The sequence below is a fragment of the Varanus komodoensis genome, unplaced genomic scaffold (genome assembly GCF_004798865.1).
Source record: "Varanus komodoensis strain SLA01 unplaced genomic scaffold, ASM479886v1 scaffold49, whole genome shotgun sequence".
Classification (NCBI taxonomy): Eukaryota; Metazoa; Chordata; class Lepidosauria; order Squamata; family Varanidae; genus Varanus; species Varanus komodoensis.
In genome coordinates this window covers 3,590,406-3,616,212 of record NW_025336072.1, presented here as the reverse complement: position 1 = coordinate 3,616,212, position 25,807 = coordinate 3,590,406, and the positions used below count along the sequence as shown (strand labels likewise).

The window sequence follows — 25,807 nt, the reverse complement described above, 5'->3', positions numbered from 1 at the left end:
ACTTATAACTGGGAGCTAAAATTCAGAGGGGAACCTGAGCAGGAACCTATAACCTCTCCCCCTGCATCCTTGTTCAGAGAGGGCGTGCATTTTTAAACTAAATCCATATTTAAACTAAACCCAGGCTTTGAAAGGGAAAAGGGAAAAAAGCCACTGTGCCCACATAGCTAGTGGAAGTGATTGCTTATAAACATAAAGTGAAGGCTAACTTCAGTTTGGGACCAGTGGAGATTTGGGTTTTTAGGACTACAGAGAAGTTCACAAACTAAAGCACAGAAATAGAATAATCTCAAGTATGAGAGTCCAGGCTATCACTTAGTTTTAAATGATACTCAAAGGAACTGAGCCTTCCTAATTCCTTCACAAGTTACATATCCTTTGTCTGCTGTCCCCTCCAACAACCCATTCTCTACTGAGTAAGTTCTGCTAATGAGTAACACTCTCACTCCCAGAAAAGACAGCAATTAGAAAGTGTTTCCAATCATTGGAAGCTAAGGCAGATCCGGAGTTCAGTCATAGCCTCCCTCCTTTTAAATGAGGCCCTCCAATAAGATTAGCTGCAGCTGCAGTCAGAACAGCCTATCTAGAGCTATACAAAAAGATAGGCTTGTGAGAGGGGTTCCAGTGATGAAGCCCCAGTTAAGTCTGGCAACAGAAAAAGAAGGCCAGGCCTCTGTTCTTCTAGTCAAGAGCTGTACAGAAACAGCTAAAAGTAAATCTACTGCCCTTTTCCAGTGTAATAGGGAAATGAATTAAAAAACCAGCCCATCCTAAGTTTTTTTTTTCAGGTGAACAAACTCAGTAATACTAATTCAATCAGTTATGAAGGTAAAAAGCCAGTAGAGTTGTGGGTTCTATCCGGAGTATTGCACCGAGATTCACATACATGTGAATTCCATAACTTCTATATATGACATAAAACAAGCATGCTTGAGTCATTTATTTTGCCATGAGCTGGGCAAATAGTTTTGCATGGCATTGAAGCCTTTCTTTCTGAGCCCTAGAAATCCTTTCCTGTTGTGCCTCTGTACATTTCATGAGATATAGCCAAGCATTGTGTCACACTTTCATACTTCTTAAGGAACAGTAACATGCTTTAAAAAAAAAAAGGAAAATCAGAGTTTTGAGATGCTGAGTACAGTGTACATAACAATTTGTATAATGGCATGGTTACGCTACTGAAAGCAGAAAGTCAAATGTCCCACAGGCACTACTTTCTAAGTCAGGGCTGGGCAATCTGTAGCTCTCCAGATTTTGTTGGACTCCAATTCCCAGACAGTGTGGCTGGTTTACAAATAGTTATGAATTATGGAAGTTATAGCTCGATAACATCAGGAGGGCCATCTGATCTCCACTCTTCTTATAAGCAGTGGTCATGAAAAGTGTGGTTTTATTAAATATTCCCTTTAATTTTTCTCCCATTTATTTAAAATGTAAAACTTATTTAAAACCTGAAATTTTAAAAAAGAGATTCATGAAGTTAATAATCTGAAAGTCTTGCTCAGTCATTCCATTTCTCTATATGTCTTCCAGGCACTGATAGGGTTATAACATAGCCAGTATTTTATTACTTGGTGTTGCCTTTATTTGGTTTAGAAAAGTCAAGTCCTCCTAAATTCTCTCTAGTTTTCATTTCTGGCCAGTTTACATTATGATGCTGCCGAACTGAATTGTTGTTTTTCTCCAAGCACCTTCTTGAATCTTCCAGATGGTCTTCCTTATATTCTAGATTCTGCTCAGGGGACTAATTTCTTGAGAACGAGAGAGCACAACCTTAAGCACAGTTGCATGATATATCAAGAGCACGAGACTCAGGCAATTGTCCTTCATTTTCCTGGTTATTGTGTTCTGGAGTTGCTGACAGAACAGGCCTTCTCTGCTCATATTTTCTTTTTTTGTCCAACATAAACATTAAGATGAACATTCTGGAGCAAATTCTCTCCTTAACATGGCTCTTAATGAAGCACCCAGAAACCACCACCAGCTTAAATATTAAAGTTTCAGGCATTAAAAATTTATGGAGCTTCAGCCGGATAGATACCCTTGCTGGCTGAACACAAGATCTCCTGCCAGCAAAAAGGTTTTTTTTCTTGTTGATGATGTGGGGGTGGGGAGTGTAGGAAAGTTATGCAGCAGACAAAATTGATATGCTGGTGATGGGGGCCCTGCATTAAGAGACACAGTTTCTAACCAATCAAGCTAAATGAAATCCACAGGCCTGGGTCTTATCTTCCTAGATAACCCTCATTAATCCAGTGAGCTTCTGAGGACAAAAAAGAAGAAATGAATTGCTTTATTTGTGTTGCTTGAACAGAATGCTAATAAGGGGAGGTGGTGGAAAAAAGTTAATTATTCATGCCAGCCGACTGAGAAGGCGGCAGATCCTGGCTTTCCCTGTTACCATTGCAACAAGTGGTGTCGGCCTAGTGCAGAAAGCAACGTAAACATTTTACACCTAAAAGCGGACAAGAAAGATGCCTTCTCAGGAAAGGAAATGTATGCTTTTGAGCTGCGCATCACACAGCCAAATGGATTTAAGAAGAGCAACACCCTTTGTAGCTTGGAACCCGAATAGATTTATATCTCAGATTTGCTTTATGATTAACCATTCCTCCTGGGGGAGACCGTGTTGCCTCGGTAAGTTGGGTACAAGTTTTCAGGCTTTCCGCTTCAATAGTTGAACAACAATTGTTTGCGCTCTCTCTCTCTCTCTCTCTCTCTCTCTCTCTCTGTATGTTTCCTTCTGTTCCCATATATGTGGTAAAGTTTTGAAAACAAAGTGGGTGACAGGCCATTTTTTGCATTTAAAGCAAAGAGAAATCCAATACATGTCCCTCGGGAAAAAGCCACATTGCATTCGATGAAATTTATTCCTACGTAGCTATTATAGAATTGCACCCTAAATAACACAAAGGATTAAGCAATACCTTTAAATTAAGCTTGAATTATAGTGTAAAAACATATACCTAAATTATGTTTTCTCCTTGTTAGTCAAAGGTTCACAAAAGCTTAAAAGGAACATTTTCATTTTACAAATGTGTTTCTGTGTCTTAATTTTTGCATTCAGCCTTGTAATTTGATGTTTTAAAATCCTGCACTGGTCCATCTTTGATAGGAAAAGTAGAATGCAAATTCTTCTAGCGAACTAAAAGCAACAGAAATTAAGGAAACTGTTATTCATAAAAAATGTAGCAGATTCTTGTAGGTTAGAGAGAACAAAATTAATCCAGATATTCAAATTAATTTAGCTATATATTTTCTAAGGGAATGTTGTTTTGCATATGATGTGTGCACGCAATATATGCAAGTGTGCAGGTTCCTATTTAATGTACATTTAGTGCCAGGTGGTTCTATCAAACATTTCACTGTACTTGTAGGAGCTTTTTATGCACAGAATAATTGTTGCTTTCCAGAAGAATGGTGTAGGGCACATGTTCTGCTATACATCATTTGAAAGCAACATTGTTAATGAATCTTGTTTTTCCAATGGCAAAAAAGACAGATGCTGTGTCTGTGAGACACAAAACAGTGGGGGAGCAGTGTTAGGCATCTATCTCCATTAGTCGGAACATTAAAAAACAAACAAAAAACCCTTAAAGTTTTGATTTGTTAGTCAACACTAGTGAAATTGTTAACATTTTCCCATATGCCTTGCTACAGCAAAGACAAGCATCACGAAATGTAAATAATGGCATTGCATTAATTCAGTACAACTCACATGCCAACTTATAAAATAGATTTTACCCCATTAAAAGAAAAAGACTAAAATAAATAACTTCTTAGACAAGAAGATAAATAGAAACAGGATTAATTTCCTTTTGTGAAAACAGTGTTAGCATACACAACACTTAAAATGTACTCATTTTTCTCTCAAACTTTATGATCTATGACAGCCTTCATTCTGTAAGACATTTAAAAAAAAGCCAACAACCCTTGTATAGCTCTGTCTTGCCACAAACTGAAAATACCTGGCAATTTGCTGTAATCTCCTGGCTAACTACAGTGTATTAAGGCAACATGAAGCAATAGGCATGATTACAGAAAGCACTTTTATAGCACGGGTGCAGTCTTTCTTCTTGTGACTAATGTTGGACTGTTGGTGATTCAGGTTGAGCTGGAGGGAAAGCTGGCACCCAGTTGCTATGCAGTGTTGTTGAAACACATGTGAGTGCTATAATCTTAATATTTGAATGGATTTAGTTATTTGGCTAAGTGCCTCTTTTACTTTGTACTTTGTATTGTCTGTAAAGTAGAAAATGGAGCCTGCAATACAGAAACTTTGTCAGCAGCAGCTACAAAAAACATGGAGCATACTGGTGAGCTGACCATAAGCAATATAACTTGGCAGCAAAGAAAGGTATTTTTCATCAATCAGAATGCACATGTCTAATTGCAGAAGTGGGCGACTTGGGCCCTCCACATGTTTGCTCTCTAGAACTTCCAGTAGCCCTAGCCATAACTAATGGTGATGGAAAATGGGAGGTGTAGGCCAAATTATCTTGAGGGCCAAGAATCACTTATAATTCCCATTATCCATAACCATTGACTTTGCTGGCTAGGGCTGCTGGGATTTGCAGCCTTCTAATTGTTTCCTCCTACAAGTTTTAGAATGATTCAGCTAAACTTGAACAAACTGAGAAGATATAGCCAGATGCTTTTGCTATTGCCTTAGGCTATAGTCCTAAACAGAATGGATAGAGAGCAAATTCACTGAAATAGAAGTGGTTGACTTCTGAGTAACACATTTAGGAGTGTGTCATTAGGATGCAACCCTTCTCGCCTTATCAAACGTTATTCAGCCAATATAGATGTAGGCTAGGGAAATGCAAGGAACCTATTTTGTGTGAAAACACTGCCAGATTTCCTGGTTTGGGCTTTGTAGGTACACTGGTCCACTTTGCAGCAGCCCAGAGCCCGAGTTCCTAATGCGCATGCCCAGGGATTGCAGGGTACTCACCAGGAACTGAGTCTCATGTGCTGCATAAGGGGTGTCATTCTTTCGCACTTGCTACTGCTGACTGCTTGTTGCTGCAGCAGAGAGCAGGAAAGCAGGTTGGCTACTGGAAATGGCAGCTGACATGCCCTCTCACTGTGCCCCTTTGCTGTGGATTCCAAAAGAGTTTGTCCCAACCCTAATATAGACACATACTCTACTAACTATGTCTTCTTACAAGTTTCAACAAAACCATAACAAGAAAAAAGAAAGATACCATAAAGTAGATTAGAATATATTTATTACATATAATCTTCAACAAAGTCAGACCAAGCATGCATGTATGCAGCTTTTCAAGAATGGTGCCTATATACTGCTTGTTCAAATGTTGAAAGTATTGTTAGATCCATTATAAGTGATAAGCATTTATCATACCACTACTTCAGTAATAGTCTTCTGGCTGTCACAAGAGTATGGAAAGTCCATTTGTGTTGGCTATGTATTAACTTCTAGAAAGCTGATAGCTAATTTAAAAGAATGTATGCATCAGTAAATATTAGACTGTTCCAATACAAAGTTTATCCCTATTATAACTTCCTTTGAAATTTCACTGTAATTACTTTTTCTTACCAATTTTTAAGTCTGGATAAAATCAAATTAGCATGCAGAAATAAATAAAAATCTAACTGATGTGATGTTATCCACAACATGTCCCTAACAGTCATAACTGTGGGATGATCTCTATTTTAATGTGCAAAAACCTAATGCCATCCATGCAAGAAGGTTTCAGAACTGATCCAGGTGGACGATCTAATCTAAGTAAGAAAGATCTAGTGCAAGTCAACAGTCAGGCCCAATGATATGAAACAAGTTCTGGAAAGCCAAACCCATCTTCCCTAATGAAAAACTGAATCTTTTTCAAGGGTATTCATGGTGGGGAGGACCTCTCTTTTCCAAATGTACAAAACACATGATAAAAAAATCGAAAATATTTGCCATAAATAGAAGAATGCCATGCGTAATATAAATGATCTATGGCATAATATTTATCTTATATACATTAAGCTTACCATTCCAACTCACCTTTAGTGATGTTCATCAGTTTATTCAAGTTTTGTGGAATCATTTGAGATATGCCTTTGGGGTAAACATTTCCAAATAAGTAAAGAAATCTGGGCTTCATCAAAGTTGCCAATTAACTAATATATCAAGTATGAATCAATAGTATGAAAGGTAGATTAGATCGGTGGAATTGTAAAATGACTATTCACTGCTTGAACTGGTGTGGTAGAGTCAAAGTCTGCAAGGATGCAATGCTTGCATCTTTTTTTTTTTAAATTAAAAGGGGTGTCAACATCATCTGCCCTTTCCCCTGGATTTCTTGATCGCTGCAATCTTAGGTGCAACTCTCAGAGTAATTGGAGAAAAATGAATTTCCCAAAACCAATATATTGTTTGTTCTCTGCTGTAATACAAAATACTTTGGGGTGGTTTCATCTGGAATGGGCAATTAAGATGTATTAGATTTACAGAAGATCTGCTCCTAGTGCAGAAGAAAATTACTGGAACTGATTTGTTGATATGGGTTAAAGCAGCTGCCTGAATTTTGAGGCCCTTCTTGGGGGTATGGCCATGAAGATGTCATGATGAGCACCTGCATTTCAAAATGTGCCAGCGCAGCATCGTATGCATCCCTTTGCAAAGCAATAGTTGCATGCATAATTGTTCTTATGTGACATGTGAATAACTTTTTGAACACCTCTGTTCCACATTTCTTGAAAAAGTAACCACGGCAGCTCTGAAAATCATGAGGTTTTTCTTGCCATTTGTCAATACCTAGGATGGTTGTGTGGTTACCATTTGCATCATGACATCATAATACATATGTGGGCTTTCAGCAACACATTCATGTCTGAAGAAATTTGTTTCTCAACCTTGGCAAACTGTAAACCTGCTGCGACTATATGGCCATCAGTGGCGATGGCACAGCTGTAGGTTCATTCCATTTTAATTGCTTTGTGGATATTGAATTCTTTCCTGTCTTTGTTTAATGTTATCCTTCTGGCACTGGGCAGAGGTCAACCATCCACGCTGATTTTATTAGATATTTTAGTAGCCTTTCATAGGGCTGATCATGAGGCTTTATTGAAATGCCTGTAGATCCTTGGAAAAGATAATGAGGTTGCTCTTGATTTGTTTCTGGCAGGTGAGACAAGTTCTTCCCATCATCATAAAGGCAGCTTACCTTGAGGCATTGCTAAATATGGGTTTAAAGTGGTGGATATGCTTGTCAAATATTTGTTTTTATCAGTAAGTAGATGATCTGCCTCTGCATACTGTTGAAAGCATTTTTTTTAACAAATGTCATTTTATGTGTAAGCATTGATGTTCATATTCCATGACCCCCCATAACATCTATTGGCAATTTAAAATGTTATTTTCATACAGTATTTTTTAAATTAATGCTGATTTTTATCATCATTTTAAATATGTAACGGACCAGGAGACTTCCTAATCATTATATGAGAATAAACAGAAAATAAAACAATATTTTAACAGTTTGTGGAAACTTTCACCAACACAATCCACAATTCATTGTTTGTGTTTATCTTTTAGAATGTATTTTGCTCAAGATGATTTAGGTGTTACAATATCCTAACCCTGGCCAGTTTAGGATCCTTCTTAAATAGCAGCGTGACTTCAGACACCCCAAAATGTCATAGGGGACTCTAGGACAGGCACAGAACATATATAAGGATAGGTTGAGTTGGAAACAGCATGCATTGCCTCTGATCTAGGACTGGGGAGGCATTTGTTTGTATTTTAATGCCAACTTTAGTACACCTTAAGTGAATTAAAACTCAATTATCCTTTGAAACTCATGCTCCTAAATTTTGTAATGGAGTTCTCCAACAGTTGAAAATGCAGATATTAGGAGAAAATGCCTTTTTTTAAACATGCTTTCAAAAATACATTATGTGAGAAGAATAGCCTGTAGAAAGTGTGTATATTAGGCAAAATTGCATACAAAATACAAGTGTTAGGAGAAAGTCACATTAAAATGTTTCAGATTTTAATTTTGAGAAGTCTGGGCCAGAATCAACACTGGTCAGGAATGCTGGGAGTTGAAGACCAAAACATCTGGAGATATTCTTTCCACTAATAAAAGAATAAAATATTGAAATTAAATGTAATCGAATAACTGAAATTTTAAGAGACCATTATGTAATTCAAATAAGGCTACTGCAAAATCTGCTATTGCTTCTTTTTAAGAATATTTGATCAAAAATTGCAATTGCAAAATACAAAATATAAATGCAATACTATGCTCATAGAAAATACAAATTCAAATACAGTGTTTACAGCAGACCAATGCAAAATCAAACAAAGTTAGTTAATACAATAATATTCATAATGTTAAATAATAAAATACAATGAGCCCCACCCATGCAAGCCCCAGTACACACCAGCACAGCCTGGCTGAGAAACACTCTGAGCACAATCCCGCCTCCATATTTCCCTTCCCATTAGAAAACACAGCAGAAGAAGGAAAAGACCTAGTCTTCGGGGCTTTGCCCAGAGGGCAGACCCAGCATGGTCTGCTCCCAGCTGGCTCCTATTGAGCTGCCTCTCCCCTCCCCAGCCTTCTCTGCCATGGAAGAGGTGGGGGATCGGAAGCGAGAGCGTAGCTAGCTTCGCACTGGTCCTGGTGAGGGAGCTCTTTCATGGACCAGCAGGAAATGAGGGTGGACCAGTGCCAGCCCATGGACTGGCAGTTGAAAACCACTGTGATCCAGAGAAGCATTCAGGCTTTGAAGCCTACTGAAGCTGGGGACAAACAAAGTCAGGATCAATGAGAAATAGGTAACAATAATCAAGAAAAACTATTTAAGTGTTCAACAAGCTTTAGGCCTGATGCAGGTTAAGTAGTAGCTGTTTTAGGCTGCTGAGTAAATATGATGAATAGGGATCCTCAAAAATTCCCAGTAGATTCAAATGAGTTCAGGTTTCTAGACATTTGATTTGTGGATTCTGCAACAGAGCAGCTTCTCCCACATCACATGGACTTACCAATTAATTCTTTGCATTCCAATTTTTTTGCACATTTAGACAGAAAAAGATACATTTCATCCTGTAGATAAAAGTGTCAAAATATGCATTTTGGGAAAATTTGTGCATTTTGCAAGTGCAAATTTGTGCAAATATGAAAGTTTGGGAAATCGCAAAAAATAATCCTATTCCATCAGTGAGTGGGCAACAGAATGAGAGAAGCCTGACAATCCATGAAATGCAGACAAAACAGTTTTTGTACATCTTGTGATGGATAAGCATACTGTTGATAAACACATATACCTACTTACTATATCTTACCTACTTACATCTACTTAGCTTGAGAGTCCTCCCTGAAACTATTAGTAAATTGACTGGAAAAAATGGTTTGACCAGCATAAGTTTTGCTCATCTTTTCTGATATATCTTATTTCTTTGTTTCTTTAATTTCAATTATATAGCCAGAGATTTCTGAGCCCCACACATGGATCATCTGCAGGTGCTCAGGCCACAGTCCTGCTTAGAAGAAGGTTATTGCTCCTGGAGGATCTTTTCTTCTTCAGGAGTCCCCTTGGTAGCCGAGTTCTTTTCAAGAGAGCTCTACTGGCCTGCCTCTTGAAGTCTAGGTGGTTGCCTAGCCTCTACCTTAGAGGTGGATTTTTCTCTTTAAAGACATAACTACAGTCACCTCCCCAGAGGTTCTGGGGTCCCCAGTCCCCTGACATGGGTGGCTTCTCGGTGCTGTTAGTCTCTGGGAGCTCTAGCTCCATGGAGAAGGAGGATTTTTTCAACACAGCACGTTACATTGTAGCATCTACTTCCCACACGGTTGCTACTACAGCAGGACCCCCATATCTGTAGGAATAGGTTCCAAACCCCATAGAGGATGCCTGAAACTGCAGATGACTAGTGAATACTATATACATACACAAATATACATACACTTTTCTTTTTTCACAATGACCTGGTCAGAAGAGTCCTTACCATACATCCTTGCAGCCTCAACATATGATTTGTTTTACTTACCCTGTTAAATCAAGACTTTTCAGTTAAAGGAAGCGCTTTACAACTTCTGTTTGGCACTTTATGGAATTTGATGACTTCTCTTTTGAACTGAAGTCAACCATGGTTAAATGAAAACACGGTGACTGAACCAGTGGAGATGGGGGTCCTACAGCATTATTCTTTTCCTCTTTCACTGTTGCTTTTGGTCAATATCCTGCGGCACATGTGTTCAACAGTCAGGCAGAAGAATTGCATCTGATAACTACAGAATTAAGAAGGATCCCACTAGTCCTCTCATTTGATAACTTGAATTGGAGACATTTAGAATTGAAGTGTTCATGGCTGAAATGATTTATGGAGAAATGGTATGTCAAAACACCTGAAACACTTTTTTTCTGTATCTCCCATGTCATACGTAGGCAACTTTTTTTTTCTGTTGGGACCCACATTTCCTCCTGGGCAATCTTCCAGGGGACACATGGGCAGGGTCAAATCCATAGAAACAGAGTGAGTCAAAAGGGGCTTCGCAGGCTGTCTAATCTGACCCTTGGCTCCAACCAGCTCCACTTATGATATGTCCACCATGCGCATGTCCAACCTATCCTTGAACACACTCATCGATGGGGCTTCAACCAAATCCAGCAGTAGGCTAGAGCCAATTATGGGTAGGCTTCCTGTTTGCTCTTTTTCTTCTCAGACAGCAGGCTGCCAGGGAAGGAACAGATATTCGTGCTAAACTGAAGCATGCAGAACAATTTTGAAATTAAGCCAAGAGCCCCATGAAACTAAGTTGAAGGCCATCTGTGGCCCTAGGACTGCAGGTTGCCTGCTTCCTGTGATTTCAACTTCTGTTGATGTTATTTTATCATTCCTATATGACAGAACATCTGTGAGGAGAAACAGTATCTTGGGCTTGTTTTTCTTCCTAATTCTTCTTCCTAAGACTTCTTGTGTTGGTCTTTCCTTTAAGCCTTCTTCCCACACTTAATTCATCCTCCAAATCCTTACATTTCTGGGCATCTTTTTTCTGTTTATTCCTTTGTTCTGTGTCTTTCTTCTCCCAAGTCCGAGTATGAACCAAGCTGGAAGATGCAGCAGAAGTCTATTAGTGCCAAGCTTCTAAGTGCTTTCCCTGCAGTGCTACTTGCAGAGTACAACTGAGTATGAGAATCTGGTTGTGCATGCTGGAGTGCAATGATAATAGAATTCTTCTGCTGGAGCAGCAGGAGCTGGTAGCCTTGTGGACTTCAGTTACTTGGAAAAAAAAGTAGCCCACTGGGAGTTAATTTTGATGCAGAGTTGGCAGCAAGTAGCTTGGATTATTTTGAAAGTTTAAGAGAAACAGATAACTTTACATGTCAAATGCTATGACTTGTTGGTGAAACAATTTTTATGCCATGACTAATTGGCAAAGTGTTCTTGAAAGGATGTTGAGTCCACTGCTCTACATTTCTTTTAAGATGGTTTCTAGCTACATTTGCAGAGTAATTTGAAACATTCTAGCTGGCACAGAGTGTACATTGTTAACTTCATGCCACAGATATTGGCCTTCACTTGTCCTGGCAAATAGGATTATTAGTACAAAAAGGTGAGTAAATAATAGTACAAAAAGTATTGTGTGAGACTTGACTATCAGTTTAATTATCACCACTGTTTGGAAAAGTGGGATCTTAAAACCAGGGTTCTAAATTTAGACTTTTAGGCCAAAAGTTTTGCATTGAAATTTTGCATGAAGCTAGATTGCTCTATGTTAAATACAGAGAATAACCTAAGGGAAATGTCCTACTCTGGGTGCATTTCTGAACCCCCTACAATATGAGTTAGCAAAACACTGTGCTCATCACAACATGTTAACCATCAAGTGGACTGTGGAAAAAATCCAAGTTTTATTGAATGCTATGTGGCAGGATGTCAAGACGAAGATGGCTCTAAAACAGTTTTGTGGTTTTAACAATTTTCTCTTGCACTGAATCATTTAGCAAAATTTGAATACTGTGCATAGTTGTGTTTGCATAACAGTGGCAATGAGATTCTCATGGTAATAGCAATTAAATTTGCATATATTTTATGTAAGAACAGTGATTAAATAAATAAGAAGGCAAAGGTATATGTACAAAGTTGGCAGTTACGTCTGCCTCTTTCTCTAAATTGTGGCAACATTATAAGGACATACTCTGTTCTAACGTATTTTCAAACACATCTTTAGTTAAGATGAATAAGTGGCAGCTGGTGGCAAAAGGAGGTTTTTTGCCACCATTGCATCTACTTGGCAAAGATTTTCCAAGTGACTCATAGCCTGCTACAAGGAAAGTAATGGCGTGTTTCTCAGAAAGAGTCAGATGTGTCATGGACGGAACATCACTGTTAATGCACCTCTGTTAATAGGATTGTCTAGTGCACCATCTAGTCCAGTTCTATAGAATGAGTTTCAGTTGTTGAAACCTTGGGATGTGGACAAAGTGCTTGGCTAAATCCAGTCAGCTACCTGTTTCCTTGACTCTTGCCATTCATAACTTACTACATTTCAAAGGATGGGGATATCAAGCTGTGTCCAGGAGTTCCTAAACTCCTCCTCGAGAGAGGGAGTGGTAGTGGACTTTTAAAAGAAGGCAGTAATTAGGCTAGTCCTCAAATTGCCATCTGAACCCAGATGAGGATAACAACAATGGACCAGTAGCCAACATTCGCTTCATAGGCAAAGTGCTTCAGTGGTAGTTGTAAGTCAACTCCAGATACCCTTGAATGAAATGGATTATCTAGATCCGTTTCAGTCAGGTTTCAGGTCTGGTTTTGGAATGGAAACTCCCTTGGTGGCTGCATTTGATGACCTTAGCTGGGAGAGGGATAAGGCATGTGACCGTGCTGATTTTCTTGGACCTCTCTGTGACTTTCCATACCATTGAGTATGGTATCCATCTGGATCGGCTTCCTGGGTTGGGACTGCAATGCTTCCTCTCCTAACTGGATGGCCAACTTCACAAGGTGGTGATGTGGGTGGGGGTGTTATTGGTCCATGCCTTGGCAGTTCCATGGGGGGCTGTTGTATTCCTCATGCTGTTAAAGAACTGCATAAATCTGCTCGGGGAGGTTTTCCAGAGGTGTAGATTCTTGTTCACCTTTTCATCCAATCCAAGTGAAGAAGTGACTGTACTGAATCATTTGCCTGGGCATAGCAATGGACAAATTAAGGGCTAATAACCTGAAATGCAATCCAGACAAGATAAAAAGTACTGTGCACCTACCAGGATGACTTGTACTTAGTGTATGAGAGGATTGCATTGCCTCTCACAATGGATTGGGCTGATATTTCCAACTATATCCCTCTTTAGACAGGCATAACCTAAACTTTAGACACCTATGTTCTGGTAACCTGTTGGCTGGATTACTGCAGTGAATTATATGTGGGGCTGGGTGAAGAGGCAGGGGGGGCTTACCCCTTTTCCTGGGGCCTTCCACAGAGCAGGGCCGAAGATAACAGGGCAAGGCTGGGAATCTGTGGGAGAGCAACTCGCGAGAAGACAACCGCCAGGAGATGCACGCGGGCGCACAGCTGTACGGGATTGTGGATGGAGAGAGGGACACCTGGGTTGGGTGGAATGGTGCAGGAGGGCAGATAAAAGAGGAGAGAGGGGGTGAGCAAGGGATGGGCGGGAGAGAGGAGAGAAAGCTGAGACACACGTGTGGTTGAAGGAGAGCAGGCAAGGCAGTAGCTGGCAGGCGAGCCAGCGCAAACTCAGAGCGGAGACTGGGGAGCGTTTGGCGGGACGAAGCCATTCGTTGCCCTAGTGACAGGAGGGAACGGAGCCAGAGCAGGCCAGGACAAGGCGCTACAGGAAGTGAGCCAGTGAAAGTGTAAAGAGGCACTAAAGACCTGGTGAGTGCACAGTCCTTCCGGTGTTGCTCTTCATGGAACTTCAAGGAAGAGGCAGCTTAGGCGGCACCCCTCTCCTGACACAGTCACAGACTGTCTTTGAAAATGGTTTGGAAATTTCAGCTGTCCAAAACAGGGCAGTGAGATTGTTAGCAGGGACTGGCCCATATGATCATATTAAGCCAGTACTGTACCATCTGCACCAGCCAGCATCTCATGTCTGAGCAGGATTCAAACTGCTGATATTGACATGTGCAACCCTAAATGACTTGAAGCCATGTCTGGATTCGAAGATCATCTTTGGCAGACCTTCTCTGGGGGCTCCTGTCAGAGGGAGTGAAGTGGTGGCTACTGAAAAGAGGCCTTTTTTGTTGTAGCATCACAGTTGTGGAAAGAGCTTTATGGAAAGACTCACCTGGTACCAAAGTGTGCTCTTTTCAGTGCCAGTGAAGGCTTTGTTTACCCAAGAATTTTAGTCTTTCAGTTACTGTTGTTTTAAATCCTTCACCTTTTTTAAAAGTTGCTTTGCTGCTAGGTTTTACTTGGACTTTTAATTCTATTTTATACTGTGGTTTGAAACTATTAATTGTTTAATTGCTGTGAATTGCCCAGGAAGCGTTGAATAGTAGGCAGTACAAAAACATACTACATAAGTAAAAGAATGTGGAAGTAATAAAATGATAGAGTTGCAGAGTGAAAATGTATAAATATAAAACTCTCAAAGAAATTTGGTTGATGGATAGAACATCATAATAAATAAAATAATAACATAATTTCTACCACTTTTAAATGTGGTCTGTCTCTTTGAAACCATTTGTGTACTATGGGAAATATATATGGGATGGTATGCATAATATCCTTCAGCCTCATGATTAGCGATGTGCTGAAGAGTTGCCAGTGTTGCTTGGCTGTCTAGAATAGCACTGCAGCAAAAACTGCCATGCCATTGGTGGTGGTGGAGTCAGATGGAATAATATTTTGAAGATTTATTTCTAGCTAGAGGCTGAACTTGATATTCTTTGACCACTTTTGGATAAAAAAAAAGGATAGTCTCTCTTACAACTTTATAGACATTCCAAAATACAGTATAATTTGACAGTAGTTTTATGGTAAATTAGTATGCGAAATTATCTCAATTGTAGTTGAAGAGTTATTTCTATTCTGATTCCTTCCTCAGCTTTTTCTTATTATGCATAACTCATGTAACATTATACACTTTTATATGAATGCGAGAAATAGTCATTATTATGTTTTGATGCCAACTCTACCTCACACTGTCATATTTTCATGTGTGGAGTTGTTCAGTTTGTTTAGCTTGATCGGTTACTACAATTTTTTTTTTTTACTTCTCCGTAAGAAACAGCCTCTGTATCTGAGGACTGGAAAGTGGTCACTTGAATACTAATTTTTAAAAGGAGATCAGGGTAGTTCCAAGGAATTATAGGGCAGTTACCTTAATGGATTAATTGGCTAAAATATTGCTACACATAAAACTATTAAAGATATAGAGGAACAAGCTGGAAAAGAATTAGCATGGCTTCTGCAAATACAGGTTCTCTTTCACTAAATTTTTAGACTTATTTGAAAGTTTTGGCAAGCATGTAGATAGACGCTGCAGTAGTTCAACTTCAGACTTCCAGGACTAATTTCTAGATTAGAATAGAATTATCCCTCAGATTGCTCACTTGTCTGTATTTTCTGATTTAGTGTAGGCTCAAACATGCATATATGAGGTGTATTATGGAGGAAACATGCAAATATCTGCTTGGGGGAAAATATGTAGTAATTAAAATGCACATTTTCATGTGAATGCAAATTTTGTTTTTGAAACAAAAAGAAATCACAGAAAATGGGAATGAGTGGGCTTAAGAGTAAACACAGGACTAGAGATGGACAATGAATGAAAATAGAATGATTTATCCATATGTGTGGAATGGGATGACCTGATACTCACACCCTGCTGTTAGGCTTCTGCAAGACATCCGCCTAGCCACTGGTGGAAACAGAAATCTGGGTGAGAAGTTTTTGGCTTGATCAAGAGTCTTCCTATTATTTCCTATCCTGCTATGGTCCTCTGAGTAAGTGAAGAAATGCAGATAACATAAGCCAGCCTAATCACTTCTCCTTTGGTTGTCAGTAGTCTCAATATAATGGGCGATGAGGAATGCCTAATGCTTTTAAATATGCTTGACAATTGTAAGCACTTTTGGAAATGCAGTGATTCCTTCTAATAGCTTTGTGAGTTCTACTTTCATAAGCTGAAAGCCGTTTTGTATTGAAAGAAAGAAAGAGAAAAATATTTAAAATTTGATGCAGGGTCTTTTCTCAAGCTATTTATGAGGTCTGTAAAGTAATCAGCACCTAATATGATATTCCATTCTATTCAAGCAGCAGCATATCAATTCGTTAACAAAAATGAAAGAGCAAAGAAGTGCAGGTCTTTGCATATCTGAATAATATAGGCTAATATGATTCAAGAAACTTTTTACTGTGCAACCGGTTTTTCATCATCATCTGTTTTATTACAAATACTTGTTAAGAATACATTTTCCAACCGCTCTTCTAAAGCATGGCATGGATAAGACTGCAGCCTTGCCAGTCTAAATTGTTAAAAACCAGCCCCAGCCTATGTTGCCCCAAAATCTCATCAGATAAAGATCACAGTTTAAATCAGACGTGCAGAACCTTTTTCAGGATGAGGGCTGAACTACATTTCAAGAGAAGTTCTTGGGGCTACATTCTAGTAGTTGGTGGAATCGGAGGCAAAAGGGATGGGCCCAAACATAGCAGCACATTTTTGCTTAAAGACTTTACTACGGGTAAGATAAGCCTTAAGAGAGGCATTTCAACCTTCTAGAATAGGAGAAAAACTGCACAAAGCCTGGGAAATGAGGAAACCACACAATGACCAGAAGTTGGGGGAAGGCCCCTTGGCTAGGAAAAGGGGTTGTGGTCTTCTGGGACTAATGTTTGACACCCCTGATCTAAATTGTGACTCAAGGGCCATTTGGCTCCAGCACAGCAAGCACTGATGAGAATGTATGAAACTCTGAAGTTTTCTGCCACAAAGTAAACCTCATAAGAAACAAGGAAGAGAGAACCTCAGAGGTGCACAAGCATCAGTAAAGGGTGTTAAGGTTCAAATACAGCATACTCCTCTGCCCAGATAATAACTCTTAGTCTTATAACTATGGGTCACACCATGAGAGTTGTAGCCAGTTGCCTGGGGAGTCACATGCTGCTCTTCAGACCTTTCTCTGAAACACAGATACTTGCCACCCACCCCCTCTCTCCCCCCATTCCCATGTGTGCATATGTACTGTCTCATCAGGAGAAGCTGGATAATGTTTGCAAATATTGATTTGCTGTTCATAAGGACATGAACATGCCTTTGCAGGAGCATAAAGAACTCCATCTAGCCCAGCTTTTTCCCCAATTATGAACAGTTCAAACTGTCATATCTCCCTTCATTTTCTTTCAGCATTTCCGCCTCTTTTCTCAGACTTTTGGAGACTGTTGGATGCATTTCTGGAGAATCTTTTGGGGTGACACAAGCTCTCATAATAGTTCTCTTTTCCTCTTGGAACCTGCTTGTCCCCAATTCCTGGGATGAGAGTGAGTGCTGAAAGCTGAGAAACCTGTCCCCATTATTGTTTGGGATTGTTATTAATAGTGCCTTACCTTAGGGAGGCCGGTGTACAATAGTGAAAAGTGAAATCCTCTGTTCTGTAGTCTTGGCTGTGGCTTTAAAAGAAATAACAGAACTGATCTAATTTTCTCTTGGTTTCTTCTCCTGTTATCTCTTTCAACTGTTGCCAGAATGTAATGACTATCTAGAAAGGTCTAGTGAGGAAGATTGCACTGGGTCATTTCAGTGCCATACAAGATCAAGGGGGTTACCATTCTGCACTGTGATTTCCTAAAGAAAAAGAATGAATTTTAGCATGACAGATTCTTTGCTGAGATACTGAGATGTTCCTTTGTTAGAAACAGCAATTTGGTCATAGCATTGCTATGCCTACTCCTGCCCATCTTACATTCTTTGCATATGGATATATAGATAATAGAAATTATTTTCAAATCACATTTTTATAACACTTTGATTCATATGTAGGCTTTTTTTTTAGATGGTGGATCTCAGAACTGATTCTGCATCTCTATGACTTTAGAGTATGTTTTCTGTGCATTGTTATTTCTAACAACTTTTAAAGTCATGCACAGTATTTAGTTCACCATTATGTATCCTAAGTTAAATTGGGGCGAGTTGTTAAAGTACTCAAGTATTATGATTGTTTACCCATGGCTCTACCCTGTACCTCTCCAAAAATGGACAAACTATGTGATAACTCAAGTATCATATGGGAAGACTGCACTGAATCATGAAGTATTGTGACCCATTCAGAGATTTTGGAATATTAAGGATGCAATTCTAGGCATGTTTAGAAAGGGGAAAGGCCTACAGAATAGCTAGGGCATGCTGGGAGTTGTGGGCCTATTCTCTGCCTAAACAAGTGTAGGCTTACATCTTAAGTGATAGAAAAGTAGTATTATAAATATATGTCCTTATCTTTCAAATGACCCTTCTCATGTGATCCCAGATGTCTTATATGGTTCTTACATTTCTGTGTTATCAAAGCAGTGTAGCCACCATGCTACTCTCATGAAAACTTCTCCTTAAGGAGGGCACTTTACCTCACTCTTCAGTACATTAAGTGACAGGTCAAACAGAGCTCCATAGTTCGGATTTTCAAAAGGGATTATAAAAACAAAATTGAAGATAAAGAGTATATATTTATTTAGTTAAACCAGGGGTCAGCAACCTTAAACACTCAAAAGTTCCATTTGGAACTGTTTCCCACAGAAAAGAAAACACCGGGAGCCACAAACCCTTTTGACATCTAAAATGAAGATAACACTGCATATATCATCTTTTACCTTTATGCTATGTATAAAAAACTATAGTGTGTTGCATTTATGAAATCAATGAATGATTCTTTTATATAATCTCCATCTGTAAACGGCTTCCCGTGCCTGACTATTTCCTGAGTGGCCACAAAACTAGCATATGTAGTTGAATTTGCAGACTTCATCCACTTCTTGAAATGATTTTTGCTCAGATCAACCTTCCGCATCAGTTCTGAAATGGCTTTTTTTTCTCTCATCTCCTTCCGGATATTTTTCAGCAAAGGCTATGTGTTTATTCTGGAAATGTCTTGCAACATTCAACTTTTTGTTGTTTGCCTATTTCTCATCACATATTAAGCATTCTGGTAAACCAGTCTCATCAGCAGTGAAAGCAAATGAATCTGTCTGCATACCATTAAATGTTCTGTTTTCTTCTGAAACTTTTCTTTTCTTGGCTTTATCTATGGTTGGCCTACTGGGGGTCGAAAAGCTCAATAAATTGCATGCCGGCAGGTGTCGCACATTGGCGGTTGTGATGCATATTTTGAGTGACGGAGCTGCAGCAGAGGGATGAAAGAGCCACATGCAGCTCTGGAGCTGCGGGTTGCTGACCCCTGAACTAAACAATTGGAAATAAACGCAAATGCTAAAATATCTCAGCTATGAAAGAGGATCTTATTTCTGTTTTTAATCTACATTCACTGAGCTTTATTGAACCTATTAAATACTCATTATGTAGATCCCTCTACCCTAGCACCTGTCTTTCACAAATGTTGCTAATGATGCTGAATCTGGTTTCAGTCCAAGCAAATAAGGAGCTTCTGCATTCTTCATTGGCTGTTCTTGCTGCATGTGTCCTTCCTGAGTTTTTACAGAGAAATCCAGAGGTTTCTGATGTGACCAATATGCCCTCTGCAACCATTCACATCTATTAGCTTGCCTCTTATGGGCTTTGATGATAGATACTTTTTTCAATTTTTTTAAACCTCTCAATGTAAATTGAATTTTGGTGAGAAAAATGGGTGGGAATTTTGACACCTCCTCAACTTCTGAACTGGGACTGTGCATGACAGTAAGGAAAAGGAAAATTATGATGCTTAGCGATACTACATGTGATTAGCAAAATGTTAAGTTTGGCCCTTCTGATCACCCACCCCCACATGCTGACAGTCTAACAAGGGTTCCCTGCAGGTTTCATTGCTTTTGCAACCAGAACACCTTTCCAGTCTACTTCCACTTAATTACTTTTCAGAGGTTACAGCATGAACATAGGAAAGCCCAACTGCTTAACTGAGTAACCAACTGTATGGAAAGCGGTTTGGGGTATACCACAGCATGAGCCTGATTGTTTTAAATGCACTGTCTCCACTGGTGGATTGTACCAAATGGAACTGATCCATTAAGAAATAGAATGAATGAAACAAGAAGCTGGGCTTTTTATGCATTTTGTTCCAAGTTAGCTATTAGACCAGTTTCTCTATTCACTGGTGATTTTATTTGCAAAATATGCAGCAAATGTTTGAGAGCAGTAGGGAGGATTGATCAGTGGCTTAGTCTCAAAAGAAATACTGAATTTACCAGTCCATTCACGTACCCAAAACCATGTTTTGTCCAAGAATGAAATGCAGCTGATATATCTATATCTGTATGACTGTGCATGTCAGAATGGATGCCTTTCCTTTTATGAATGCCTCACACAATATTGTATGCAATACTTTTTTGTTCACTTTACCAAACACTGCATGTTCTGATTAAGGAGGTGATACAGCTTCAAAAGCACAAGAATTCCATTATGGCTGAGATTCAGCCTTAACTCTCCTGTTGTGCCTGTTATTGTAGCTTTTGCTGAAGAGCATGTGACCTTACATAACGTCATTACATGCTGTCAGGACTAGGAATGGGAGAATGCATTAAGGACTGAACAACACACAGTAAGCTTTCACATTCTTTGCTCTGCAGTTGGCAGGCTGTTCACATTATTTGAACTTGGACTTTATGTTTAATTAAAATCAAAGTAATTCTGAACTTTAGGTTAATCCAATCAAGGTGGCTTAAATTAGTGGGACTTTAATTTGCAGTAAATATTGCTGCTGCAGAACTGTGCTTCATTTTCAGTTTCCCAGCTTTTGTGCAGATTTCCCTATTCTAAGAGGTTGAAATGCCTAGTCGAAAGCATAGTTACTAGCAGAAAGGGCGCTAAGCTGAAGTAAGTTGGTATTTTGGCCCTGGCCTTTTGCTTTTGGTCTTGCTTACCACTGGGATGTGGCCCTGGAAAACTGAAATCCTATGCAACCCCCTGGCTAAAAGGCATTGCTGTCATCGGGTAAAACCCTACTGATGGCACATTTTGTGCATGTCCGCTCAGAGGTAAGTCCCGTGTGTTCAGTACTTACTTCAGTGTATGGTATTGCAGCCTGAATGCTATGGCTGTCAGGTTGAGAATTCACTAGGATGATGCTATTTTGAAAGACATTTTAGAACTTAATTTGAGGCAATGCTGCATGTCCAGCATATTTTTGAATGTGAAGGCTTAGTTTCTGAAGCACATGAATTTAAGCATTCACAGCCTACATTTTTATCTCTGCAAGGTAACCACAGCCCATCACACATTAAAGAGGAGAAATAGGTACTAGTATGTCTTCTTTAAACTATTTGACCAATTTGAGAAGATATATTCAGAGCCAAGGAGAGAAAACTGAGTTGGGAAGATTGCTGGATCAAGACCCAAACTGTAATCAAGGGCATGATAGGCAGCACAGTTAAGGGGATGGAAAAGACCTTGACTGAAGAGATATTCAATGAATCTGTGGAAGTCAGGGTTGATGGGTAACAATAATCTGTAGTTATGACCTGGAGAACAGAAATGTGTCAATATATGAAAAAAGAGATTCTGCAGAAATCTCTCTGTGACTCCTTTGGCCTTTTCTCCTTTTTATTGATCTACTAAGACAGGGGCTACAGTCTCACACCCATTAATTTTAACCTGAAAAATCCACTGTGGTTCTTGCCACACCATTTGGAACCATTTCCACTGGATTTTGTCCAATGTAGAAGACTGATGTTATCATTATTGCCATATATGAGTAATGGTTGCTGGCCTTGCTCTCCCTTCCCTTGTTGTAAGTGATAGTACATAGTGAGAATGTATGAGAAATGTAATGAGAAGGAAGTCTCACTGCCCAGGTCCTTCAGCCGTACACTCCTGGAGGGGCCACTGCCACACAATTGCTTTCATTTAGTCATGGCACAAATCTTCAGCAACTGTCCCCAGAACATCTAAGTTCCCATGAATCCAATCCAGTAAACACCTCAGAACAGTTGCTAAATGGGGTATCATTAGGTGATATTCAGTGTGGATGACTGATGGTCTCTTTTGTTCCCTTTTCATTTTTTTCTTTTTTCTTCGTGTAGCAGACTAAGGAGATATTTCCTGCTTTTGACTAGGGTGGAGTTGAAATAGAGTTAAAAGAAAAGGTTTATGCAGTGAGGTTTTAAATTTTGATTTGGGATGTGGATTTTTAAAGTGTATTTTAGATATCTTATAATAATGATTATCCTCCTGAATGTCTTGATTTCACTGGATATATCAATCTAGTATTTTTGGGATCAGCCATGGTGGGCTGTTATTTTTTATGAACAAGACACCCTCAGAACCCATGGTTTGTTAATGAGTTGTTCGTACCTATGGGGACGTCTTGTAACATCTGAATCCAGCAGAACAGCTTTATTGTGGATTGTCAGGAATGACTAGAGAGCCATCCAACAAAAGCAGTGGAAACTCCAGCTACTCCTTGCAGGCTTATTAATGCTGCTGCCATCCTCCCTCAGTTCCCTCCCCTTAAGCTCATAAAAATTGAGAAAAAAGGATATCTGAGTGTGTCTCAAACATATTCCAAATGTAAATTTGGTCTATGCAAGTGTGCTGCTAAGAAATTTGTGTAATTTTCTCAGTTCTACTGCTTTACCATGAAATTAGCACAATTTCCCCTTTCATTTTACTGCTTTAGCGTGACATTTGTGTATGGTTAGCAATTCTGATTCCTCTTCTGTAAGCCATATGTGCCATGTTTCCCCAAAAATAAGACTGGATCTTATATTAATTTTTGCTAAAAAAGATGCACTAGGGCTTATTTTCAGGTGATGTCTTATTTTTTTCATGTACAACAATCTACATTTATTCATTTATTCATGTACAAAAATCTACATTTATTCAAATACAATCATCTTCTGGAACATCGTCATAACTCTCTTAACCCCAAATTGTGTTGCAGCGGATGTACTAAATGCATCCGTCTGGCTGACAGTCTTAACTGGGGCTTATTTTTGGAGTAGGGCTTTACAAGCATCCTGAAAAACCATGCTAGGGCTTATTTTCCAGTTAGGTCTTATTTTGGGGAAACGGTATATGTGACAGGTAGCAACAGAGACCAGTAGAGGGAAGTGACAAGTGGAGGGTAGGGAGCCAACAGCAGCTGGCAGACAGCTGCAGAAGGGAGGGAGCAGTGGGTGGGTGCTCTTATTTCAGTAAAACATGAACCAGCCTTTAAAAAAAAAAGCAAAGGAAGCACAAAATGGAAGGATGGAATTGAGAAAGACCATGATAAGAGGAGGGTAGCAGTATGATTGGCTAAATAGCAGACAGACAGTCCTGTGTAAGAGCACAGACTCTTAAAAAAGTGCTATTGCATTCATAAGGGCTAATCAAATTAATTCCTTTTGGCAATCTGAGGCAACAGTGTGGGGAGAGCTTCTCTCAGGAGCCAGCAACCACAGTGGACCAATAACAGGAAAAGGTGCTGACAGAGAGATGGAAGGGACAAGGAGTTCTGCAGCAAACTTGCCTGTGATGCTGAAAGCTGGTGGGAGAACTGAGGGGCCCTCAGAGAGGTAAGCCATGGCAAACCACAGAGCACCTGGCTGGATTAGCGACCAGCCTGTGGTGGTTAATTCTCTGGGTGGGTTAATGGGATGTGTGAACCCACTTTGTGTGTAGTAAGGGAAAATAGTATAAAGGAAAATTAATAAGAAAGAATGACAGCAAAATCTTTTGCTGTGTACCTGCTGATGTATACCTCTGAAGAATCAAATGCACCATTTGGTAAAATCACTGGATTTAGTGTCATCTATCAAGGCATTGGTTGCACCAGGGGTGTCATTTACCAGCTTAGCCTAGTTCGTCAGCTGTGATTCTGTCTGGAGTGTGCAGAACTGGCCAGAGTTACACACAAACTGGTTACACCCAGGTTAGACTAATATAATGATTATTGCCTATGGAGCAAAGCAGGGGCTTGTGCAAATGGGGCTTCCAGAATGCTTGGGCTGGGAGAAAGAACATTTGATTATATCACACCAGTTTTTCACCAGTTGCTTTGGTTATAGTTACAGTTACTTTCAAGCTCAGTACTACCTGGTAGTATTGTTTAATGCCTCAGCTACTCATAACCAGTTTATTTGAAGTACCATCCCCGGCTATATGAGCCTGCTTTGATTTGCCTTCCCCTACATTGGTGAGGTTGGCTGCTACCATGGACAGGGCTTTTTCAGTTGTGGTTTTAGACTTAGGAATTCCCTTCCGCAAAAACTTAACTTGGCTCTGGCATCTGATTTTAAGTGGATCACAGAAGACTTTTGTTTTATCTTGCCAATCCTTTTATTTCATCTTTCTTGCTGGAGCCCCATAAAGTCTACATTACTTTATTTTTTAGCATTTTAATTGTAAGATATCTTGTGATGATTTGCCCTGAAACCCAGGGTAGAAAGATATTAAATAAATAATGTGGGCATTTTTCAATTTTATTGATTTTAAAGAAAAACATAAGTATGTTATAACTTTATTAAATGGCATAACCAGAAAATTGTGAGGTATAGAAAATTTAAAATTGCACTTCCATGTAGCTAATCTTTCAACAGTGACAAACCTCTGCAATATAAATTATTGTCTCTGAAACTAAAAGAAGTAATAAATTGTTCCAAATTGGAAGCTTGTAGCTTCATCAAGGTTTAATGAGAGTCTTGCAATTTTTGTAATTGCTTCTCAGCAGTAAATATATGTGGAATCAAGTGCCTGAATGGGGGGGAAAGGGGCACAGAATAAAGGAGAAATGGGTGAAGAATCAAATGTGACATCATTAAAATATGTCATAGCTGAATACAGACAGTGTCTTTAGCAGATCATTTTGAAAATGGTAACTCCTACAACAGGAGAGGTTAGGTTGTTTTTAATCTAATCCACAGAGATATCATGTCTTCAATCCATATGCTTTATGATTATATGTGCTACCAGATGCTTAAAAATATTTACCTATTAGGATCCAGTGTCACTGAGTTATAAAATCTTCACTTCTCATTATCTTTGATACTTGTGCTACCATGTAAGAGTTTCTTGCAACAGAATCAGGACAAGTCACAAAATCATAGTAATCAGTCAGTGACCTCTCCAACTAAGCCAGTTGCATTAAGGGAACTCTGATCATGTCAGTTCTTGTGGTGGATCACCAGCTGAAAATAGCTCTGGCCCTATGCAAGAATTTTTCTATTTGCATGTTGGCCAAAAGTGGAAGGGGAACATGGGCATGTATGTAAGCCCTGCCCCCAATGTCCCCACATGCTTGGCTGGCAGTTTTATGGTCCAAAAAAGGGCTCTGTATATTTGGTTGACTTAGCATGCTTATAGTGCTCCCATGAACACTGCCTTACTGGCGTGTCTGGTCATGAAAGTTCTGTAAACTTTCAGCTGACTTTGCTTACAGAGCTTTTCTTAGACTAGCTGGTGGAGACTGTTGGAGTCAGGAATAAAATGCTTGCCCACATCTTCTCCCCACTTCTGCCCTACATGCAAGCAGGCACACACTTGCATAGTGCTTGTGTTACAGAAAACAGCTGTGTTTAAAAGGACAAAACTGTATAGAGTGTCAGCATGAACAGTTATTCAATAATAAGCTACTACAGTAGACCTTCTTTGCATCTTTTATATGACATACCATCATTTCGTCTAGAAAACAAGGGAATTCAGTAAAATAGGAAAGCAAAAGGATCAGTGCAAA

General features: G+C 39.4%; 1 protein-coding gene across 1 annotated transcript in view; it reads left to right on the top strand.

The window, feature by feature from the left end:
- The first annotated feature begins 2,474 nt into the window (after positions 1 to 2,474).
- The window catches only part of CUNH10orf90 (chromosome unknown C10orf90 homolog), a 125,543-nt gene continuing 102,210 nt past the window's right edge, over positions 2,475 to 25,807 (top strand). The window contains exon 1 of the mRNA XM_044445663.1: positions 2,475 to 2,637. Within this exon, the coding sequence (XP_044301598.1) occupies positions 2,475 to 2,637 (163 nt within the window). The remainder of the gene's footprint in view (positions 2,638 to 25,807) is intronic.